This window comes from Aspergillus caelatus, assembly GCF_009193585.1.
Source record: "Aspergillus caelatus strain CBS 763.97 unplaced genomic scaffold BDV27scaffold_503, whole genome shotgun sequence".
Lineage (NCBI taxonomy): Eukaryota > Fungi > Ascomycota > Eurotiomycetes > Eurotiales > Aspergillaceae > Aspergillus > Aspergillus caelatus.
The window spans coordinates 725-9,485 of NW_022475766.1; the positions used below are offsets into that span (position 1 = coordinate 725).

Below are 8,761 nucleotides of genomic sequence, written 5' to 3' on the forward strand. Positions count from 1 at the left end.
AGATGATCCAAGGCGCGTTAAGCATTTGCCGGAGCCATTCAGATGCTTGGATCTCTTCATCGATTAGATAACAGAAACCCAACAAAGGGCAATAATGCGGAAATGATATAGCTAAAATTAGGGCTGGACAATTCAAAAGGATTTTGGCGTTATCGCTATCCCTCAATGGCGTCAGTAAACCAGCGTGAGCGGAAACCGGTCCGCTCGGCGTTCCAAGCGGAGACGAAAAAAGGCGCTTATCGGTGTGTGACCTTTATCTTTCTTTCTCTGATTCATACCTACTTGTACTCCCGCTTTTCCCTACAATTGTTGTCTTTCCAGTGGGAGATTCAGATTGTTGTTCGATTCAGACTTCTACAAAAGTGATTTTGTACGGCAGTCAGCTTATTAGAAGTAGCTTTTATCATACTGAATCCACTCAATCGCAAACAATAGAGAAAATGAGCCCCCCCGCCGCTTTGGATAATGCGACTGGCTCCCCCGCAGCCCCTCTGACCGTGGAGGGTATTCCTGCCCTGAGGGCCAACAGTGCCCCAATTCCCAAGGGTGTTGCACCTGCGACGAGTAGTGATATGTTCAAGAGCCCGGTAAGATCCTATGTGCTAGAATTGGTCAGGCTTGCTTTATGGTTATGTGCTAATTGGAATACCATATTGCAATAGGCATGTTATACGAAGCCCAAGGCCAAACGCTGGGATCGTAAGTCTCTCGACTATAACCTTCTGCTTCTGAATCGATACTATTCTCGACCACAACACAGCGACTAATCGACTCTAGACATTCTCTCCACCGAAGCTAAATCCCGGAAGGTTTGTGTGGTGGTATTGCTCAAGCAAGTTGGAGTGAAAGACTAATGGGCTTTATGTGCTAGGTATCTACATTGAAAGGTGCCGCGAAATACTTGAAGAACCCAGGTAACTCCATTGCTCTTACAGGCCATACTCGTCTCTGAAGTTTGTTTCTTTAGGCCTCATTTCTCTGGGTGGTGGACTGCCCTCTCCTGAATACTTTCCTTTTGAGGAGCTCGATATCAAGGTTCCTACTCCACCAGGATTTACGCCTGAAGCTACTCGCGAGTCTGGAACGGTTGCACACGCCGGCAAGAGTGATATTCGGGAAGGCAAGAGTCTATATGGTTAGTCGGCTCCCAGCCATTGTTCGCATCCGATCTTGGAATTAACATGACGAAGATCTTGAGGTTGCTCTTAATTATGGCCAAGCTACGGGTGCTCCCCAACTGCTGAGATACGTCACAGAGCACACAGAGGTACGCTGGGCGATCTGAAGGACCAGAACGACGCTAATAGAACCAGCTCATTCACAACCCCCCTTATTCGGACTGGCAATGTTGTCTGAACTGTGGTAGCACCTTCGGATGGGATGTCGCACTCAGACTCTTTTGCGAACGGGGCGATTATATCATGATGGAAGAATATACCTTCTCTAGCGCACAGGAAACTGCCCTCCCTCAGGGCTTGAAGGTGGCAGCTATCAAAATGGATGAAGAGGGCCTTTTGCCCGAGTCCCTTGACGAGGTCCTGAGCAACTGGGATGAAAGCGTTCGGGGTGCTCGCAAGCCCTTTGTTCTTTACACTATCCCTACAGGACAGAACCCTACGGGCGCTACTCAACAGGCGGAGAGACGCAAGGCAGTCTACAAGGTTGCCCAGAAGCACGACGTTTATATTGTGGAGGACGAACCCTATTACTTCTTGCAGATGCAGCCATACGCTGGAGCTGATGGTGAGCCCGTTCCACCGCCCGCCAACCACGAAGAATTCATCAAGTCTCTTATCCCTTCCTACCTGAGCCTTGACACGGATGGTCGTGTGCTTCGGCTGGAATCGTTCTCTAAGGTTCTTGCTCCTGGTTCCCGGGTTGGCTGGGCTGTTGGATCCGAGCAAATCATCGAACGCTTCACCAGGACGTGCGAGACCAGTTCTCAGAACCCAAGCGGTATCTCGCAGCTTGTGCTTTACAAGCTGTTGGAGGAGCAATGGGGCCACGCTGGATACCTAGACTGGCTGATCAACCTTCGTATGTCATACACGGCTCGCAGAGACTCCATGATACATGCGTGCGAGAAGTATCTCCCCCGAGAACTCGCCCATTGGAACCCCCCTGCAGCAGGGATGTTTGTAAGTTCAGAGCTTTCCTGAATCCTTCATTCCTCACGACCAAGGCACTGACAAGAAACAGCATTGGATCAAAGTCGACTGGCGAAAACACCCTGGACTTTCCTCGGGCAAGACACGTGAAGAAATCGAGGAGGAAGTTTTCCAGGCCGCAGTTAACAACGGTGTTCTGATCTCTCGTGGCAGCTGGTTCAAAGCTCAAGGCGTGAACGAGGAAGATTTGTTCTTCCGCGCTACATTTGCTGCCGCTAGCTCCGATGCTATTGCTGAAGCAATTTCCCGCTTTGGTACCACTTTGAGGCAACAGTTTGGTCTCAACTGAGCTGGCAATTTAGAACACGCAAATTACTTTATAATGGGAAATGCTTAGATAAAATGTAAATAATTGACACGTAAAACAGGTTCACATTTATACGAGCTGTCCAACAAATTAAATGTGACTGTAGCTGGAAGCATTAGTTCACATGTCTGTGGACATATATTTGTTGAGAGCGATACAGTGGACCATGGTGTGAACAAAAACACTGGGCAAACACTGCCTTCACGGCAAAAATAATATTCCGCGTGGATCAACAGTAACGTGACATGTTTGGAACTTTAATGGGACGTTTCTTGTCCTTCTTCAGTGGAAACCCAACAATAACCAATATTTTCTGATAATCGAGGACCTTGTTCAGCCATAATGTTTCATTTTTGTTCATTTAGAGCTTATGGTGTGATTTTCACGATATTCTGATCTTCTTCCTTTCCTCCTTACACCTTCTATTTAAACACACATTGATTAAATAGCAGATCGTGAAATTCTATAGTAATTAGACTTGGATATACCCATGATCAGTTGTGTGGTAAGTCTATTGAAAGTTTCGAAAGTTTTCGGGGAACACTTTTCTGCAATATTTTCCATTGTATACCCCGTAAGTGGTGTACCTATAAATGCTGTTTCCCCCCTTGATCCTTACGGCATGGGGATGAGTTTCAATGCCAGATAGATGTTCGATTCACAACGTGGATAATGAGGAACTCTTTCTCTATCTACTTCAATACAATGATTTTACACTTGCTTTTACTAGCTTTAGTTCTATTGCCTGCGTCAATATAGATACTGCAACTAATTCCACGTTCGCATGCTAATACTAGGGATATTAGTTATTGAATGCTGCCTGGTACTACAATAGACCGGGGTCGATTCTTGTTGGCTGGTCACGTACAGACGTTCTTTCATTGTGGTGAGCTATCGGTCGAATAAATCCTTCTAGCGTAACAGCGATTGGCCAGAATCGCCTACCCTTGTTCCTGATTTGGACCTCACTGCAATGTATACCAACAGTGACTGAGGGTGAATTACAGTGACAACCGGCCACCTTTCAGTCCGGTGATCGGCCAATTGATTGATTTCACGCTAACGTTAGCGCCCGCTCTTAGCGCGGCTGGGATTATCTTCGCTTCCAGTGCCAATCTTGCAATAAAAGCATCGACACCTTGATTCCATTGCTACCAACTCCAGGCCTCCCAGCCCGCGTAGCAGGAACATCGCCAGAGCTAATCCATTGTGGAAGGTGCTGGTATATTGTGAAGTGTCGCTAGTACCGATAGAACAAGTAGAGCTGTTCCAAGACTCCCTTGTTCGGGATCCTCCGTCGTTGATGTATTAGAGCAAACGCTGCGTGGCATTGAACTCCAGATCATCTCATAGCAATCTTTCTACACCTAAGAAAGACGTTGTATTTCGATAGAAGCGCAGGTCAGTATGCAGACTCTTCGTTCCTTTCCCCCTCCTCGTGGCTGTTCTGTTGTTGTTTTCCATCCCTGTTGTTTCCCCTCCTTCCTATTTCTTCCACCCGCCATACATGATAAGCCTGGAAGATCAGACGTGTATTCCTTCGTCCACGTCTTTGTTTACCTCCCCGCGATATCGTCATTCCCTGGAAGTCTTCAAGGATGGGTGGCTCAAAGGTCGCGGAGAACCGAAGATGCGTCTGCCGGTTTGGCTTTCTTCTGACCATGTGGCCTGTCGTACGCTGACTTTTACCTCAATGCAGAGCTAGGGCCTACCCGGAAGGCTCAGCGCGCTTTGGCTTTGGGGTCTCATCTGAACTTAAGCAGAGAGCACTGCACAACGAGAGGCTCGGACAGTCGTTAGATAAGACATTACGTGCACCTGGTAGCAGACTTGCGCCAAAAGAAGCCTGTCATTGTGATCGGACTCGTTGTATTTGCTCAAACGCGCCTCGTGACCCTTTCAACACTAGTTCTTCGAGGCACCTCCACTCGCCTATTGTAAAACCATTCAAGAGCGCATCGAGGAAGGCCAGTAAGTCGATAGGCTCTCTTAGTCTCACTTCGGCTATCAAAAGTCTTTTCGGCCACGGGAGAAAAAAGTCCGATTTGAAAGATCAAGGCGACTTCTGGGAAAGGTATTGCCAATCCTACAGTGAAAGGCCACCCTATCATACGCGACAATTCTCAAACCCACTTTCTCCAGCGCGCCTCAGGAAGCGGAAACCGCGCTCAACTAGCGACCCTTTACAGAGAAGGACAGACAGCGCTGGGCAGAAGTGGTACTCCCGGCCCGGAGAAAGTGAATTTCCCACCTCACAGTCGTCGCAGTATTCACCCTACCACCAAGCTTCCTACCCCGCCGACTATTTCTCACTCTCCCCACACGACGAGCCTTTTGACGAAACAGCTCCGATCCAGAAGCTAAATTCTCGGGGCCTGGCCGAAGAGCAAGCAGTCAAAAGCCAGGACTCGTTACTTCCCCCAACACCGGAGCCCTTGAGATATTGCGAACTGCGTGAAAACAAGACAGTCTTCCCCAAGCCCCCAATCTCCACCATGGATCCTCCTCGCGGCTCTAAGTTCCTGGACCCGACGTCCGCCATGGCCGCTATTACGAAGCACAAAGCAGAAGCTATCAAGCTTGCGCGTGAGCAGGGCGTCGCGGTCCAGGAGATGTGTCGCAGAGCGAAAACTGATACTCCACCGTACGAATTCGAGGAGCTGATTGGCAAAGGTGCTTATGGTCGCGTGTACAAAGGCCATCAACTGCCCTCGCGCAAAGTCGTTGCTATTAAAGTTATGGATATTGATTCGTTGGACTACAAAAGTGTCCGGGATTTCCGAGACGAATCTATAAAGGACTTTATTCATGAGACGAAGGTTATGAAGCAGGTTAAAGATTCCGGAGCAAAGAACATCAACGAAATAATCGAAGCTATCTCTATTCACTCGCAGCTGTGGTTGGTCTGTGAGTACTGCCCCGGTGGAAGCGTCAGGACATTGGTAAGTCTGCACTTCCTTGCCTACCATATAGCCCATCGTGCTTTTTGTTTGATTATATACTGTCCAGAGGGCCAAAACTTGCTTATCACTCCAAATACTGATAATACCAGATGAGAGCTACGGGTGATCAACTAGATGAAAAATTTCTCATCCCTGTAGCCCGTGAGCTTGCTGCTGGCTTACGTGCTATCCACGATGCTGGCATCATTCACCGAGATATAAAAGGTAGGGCCAATATATGAACAATACCAAAGCCTACGGACGCTAATATTCCCACGAAGCGGCCAATATCCTGATTCACGAGGAGGGACGACTGCAAATCTGCGACTTCGGTGTGGCTGGAGTGCTACAATCACAGTTGGACAAACGGTCGACCTGGATTGGAACACCCCACTGGATGCCACCCGAGATGTTCTCCATGCGCGGCGAAGCGCACAAATATGGTAGTGAGGTTAGATCTCCTGGTCTCTGATGTAGCATGACATACTAACCAGGATAGATCGATGTATGGGCTTATGGCTGTACGCTATTCGAAATCGCAACGGGAAACCCCCCGAATTCGAATTTGCGAGAGCGAATGCAGATAGGAAGGCAACTCAGCCGCGTTGCTCCCAAGTTGGAAAATTCAAAGTACAGTGTTGGGCTTAAAGATATTGTCTCTTACGTGTTGGAATCAAACCCGTCTAGTCGACCAACAATGGCAGACGTACAATCGCATGCGTACATTGCAGATACTGAGGAGGCCTATCCCACATCATCTCTGAGTGAGCTAGTGCGAATCTATTATCAGTGGTCGCAGCGGGGAGGACAACGGATCTCCTTATTCCACCCCGGAGGCGCAGCGGCTGCGGAGATGCCAGGCACAACTATGGACTCAGATAGCGACTGGAATTTTAGTACCACAGACGGGTTTGAACGAAGATTCTCCGTCATTGACCTTGACCAGATAGCTGCATCTTTGGCAGAGATGGAGGACGAAATTAGCACCACTAATATGCAGCCTGCAAGAGAATCATTCGATGAACCGGCTGAGCGGGCAATGACCAAGGACGACCAAGCGAACTTCGATGAGCGCGTCCGACGAGGCGCCGAAGCTATGGAGGGACTTTTCAATGAAGAGAAACCAAGCTATACGTACGAGACAAAGAATGATTTTGTCCCAATTGAGGAAAAGCAGCCGGTTTCGGACCTACCTCTTCGCACCGAAACCGATCGCTCTTCTGTCACCTCAACATTTATCGATATTGACATTGGCTCATTTGATTCCTCGCACTATGCAGCTGGAGCTTCATCAGCGCAACCTTTTCAACTTGCAGATGCAGACACCATCAAGGCGAACAGATCTAGTGGTCGTCAAGTCCGGAATTCTAGTGATAGTCGTTCCCGCTCATCAAGCAGTGATGTCAGCAACCGGGAAACTCAAGACCTGACTTACCAGCCTCAGAGTGGCCCGCGACCCCCAACAATGGATTGGAAGTTCCCGGTTTTCATGCAGCCCCCAGAGGAGGAGGAGTCCCAAACGGACACCCCGCAGGAACCGGCACCCGTGGAGCCTGAACCCACAGCAAGGCGCGCAACGATGGACTGGACCTTTCCTGTCATGACGGCGGCTGCAGGTGAGGACCAGGATGGCGACGAGAATGATGTCGATAATAGTCGCTATGATACTTTAAGGGCACCAGTTCTAGATCTTGAGCCTGCGGCGCCGATTCGACCTACTAGTATTGGGGAACCTGGTGATTCTCGGCCGTCCACGTCGGCGTCTACTCATTCTCGTGCTAGTGTGTCGATAAGCTCGGATACTGATTATGACCCGTTCCGACTCGACCGGCCTTCCACTCCACCGGGCGGCATCCCACAGCAGCGGCAAATGCTGGAGAATGACTACCCAGAACTTCTAGCCTCTGCTGATGACAGGGATGATGATCAGTCATCTGTATTAGATGGACCTGGACCGGATGAGGAGGAGAGCCACCCCATTTGGCAAGATAATTCCGACGTATCAGATCCGGCTCTGCAGTCCGAGCCTTTCCCGCCTGCCATCCCAACAAAGGAACTAGAGCCCAACCCTCCGTTTACCAGAAGGGATGACTCTCCATCATCCGAGCCATTACCTACAGCTCGACGCGCTCCACCTACAGGTGCACTCGATGAAATGGAGCCTATTCTATTTCCTGATCTTGTGCCTCCTCGACTTGAAGTGATGCATGAAGGGGCAGATGAGAGTGATGTGACAGCTGAGATGGATCGACTGCTAGGTGATTTGTTGAGTGCGCTCTCGGCCACGGGGGAAGCGCTATCGCGCACCAGATTCGGACCAGAAGTCACGAATGGAAAGAGCTCGACGCCTGAGATTCCTGAGTAGTTCTTGGCCTTGGGTCGGCCGTTATTCTTTCTAGCGGGTGGATGCTCTCTTGACAGACATGGAGATCTACGACTTACGACTTGATATTTTGATTTTGCACAATGGGCCTTTCTTAATGTCGCAATTGCCTACAATAGTAGCTTGCGTTGGGTTCAGTCTGGAGCCCTGTAAATTATCTATATCTCGGTGGCTATCTTATTCGGATTCGTCTAGGGTAGTCTGATCACAACAGACTGTTGGCCAGAGATAAAAACGACAAACACCAAAGATACGTCAGAAATAGGAAGGAGATAGTAATCAATTAAACAAATTAATGGGTCAGTATAGTCGTCGCATCGCATTAAGATTTCGAGACACCAGTCATCATACAGTCTCCTCTCCCTCGAAACCCGTAATCCTAAACTCAGCAGATAGCCCCAAGTGATCCGTAATCCACATTTCCTCCCCTTCCTCATCATCACTCTCTCCATCACTCACTTTTGGATACTCGATCCAAACCACTTCCCCAGCTCCAATCCTCTCCAACCTCTCCACCTCCAACCCACCACAAAACAAAATCTTATCCATACGAGAACATCCAAACTTCTCCCTCAACCAGTCGGGAATCTGCTGACCCCACGTGAAGCTCTCCTCCGTGCCATCCTTCCCGCCAAGAACCAGAAATGCATCATGGAGCCCACACTCATTTGGCGCGGTGAGATCTTCAGGCGCAAAGGCGTTGAGATCGCCGGCTAATATTGCCGCGTGCGGAGTGGGTAAGTCCGTCTCCCCAGGTCCAGAGCCATGCATGAACTTCGAAGCGAGATGAAGTTGTTTGGGTCTGATTGGAGGGTTAGAAAGGAGACTTTCAAGGTGGGTGTTGCAGAGACGAAGGGTTTCTGCATTCTGTCTTAGCATATTTCTAAAAAAGACTCCCGAAGCACAAGGCCGCTTCAAAAAAGAATGTAAGGAAGACAATAAGAGAGAGAGAGCCAAAAAA

At 49.1% G+C, this 8,761-nt stretch overlaps 3 protein-coding genes across 3 annotated transcripts; 2 read left to right on the top strand and 1 right to left on the bottom strand.

The window, feature by feature from the left end:
* Positions 1-293: 293 nt before the first annotated feature.
* BDV27DRAFT_139667 (aminotransferase-like domain-containing protein) lies at positions 294-2,751 on the top strand. Its single transcript, XM_032069493.1, has 8 exons — positions 294-587; positions 663-699; positions 778-809; positions 872-914; positions 968-1,135; positions 1,191-1,267; positions 1,314-2,138; positions 2,200-2,751. Exons 1-8 carry the CDS (start codon positions 441-443, stop codon positions 2,455-2,457), a joined length of 1,587 nt encoding a protein of 528 aa, XP_031920350.1. The 5' UTR covers positions 294-440; the 3' UTR covers positions 2,458-2,751.
* A 2,219-nt stretch (positions 2,752-4,970) lies between these two features.
* BDV27DRAFT_151462 (putative serine/threonine protein kinase) lies at positions 4,971-7,782 on the top strand (the record flags this gene model as incomplete). The annotated part of the gene is made up of 4 exons (XM_032071365.1): positions 4,971-5,417; positions 5,528-5,642; positions 5,699-5,868; positions 5,917-7,782. 4 exons carry the CDS (start codon positions 4,971-4,973, stop codon positions 7,780-7,782), a joined length of 2,598 nt encoding a protein of 865 aa, XP_031920351.1.
* A 303-nt stretch (positions 7,783-8,085) lies between these two features.
* Positions 8,086-8,761, bottom strand: BDV27DRAFT_139671 (endonuclease/exonuclease/phosphatase family protein). The gene has a single exon (XM_032069494.1). The coding sequence runs from the start codon at positions 8,677-8,679 to the stop codon at positions 8,146-8,148; it is 534 nt and encodes a 177-aa protein (XP_031920352.1). The 5' UTR covers positions 8,680-8,761; the 3' UTR covers positions 8,086-8,145.

Coding starts and splice junctions, on each gene's coding strand:
- BDV27DRAFT_139671 (XM_032069494.1), bottom strand. CDS start 8,679: ATGCTAAGACAGAATGCAGAAACCCTTCGTCTCTGCAACACCCACCTT.
- BDV27DRAFT_139667 (XM_032069493.1), top strand. CDS start 441: ATGAGCCCCCCCGCCGCTTTGGATAATGCGACTGGCTCCCCCGCAGCC. Junction 700..777: donor CAAGGCCAAACGCTGGGATC/GTAAGTCTCTCG, acceptor AATCGACTCTAG/ACATTCTCTCCACCGAAGCT. Junction 915..967: donor GAAATACTTGAAGAACCCAG/GTAACTCCATTG, acceptor TTGTTTCTTTAG/GCCTCATTTCTCTGGGTGGT.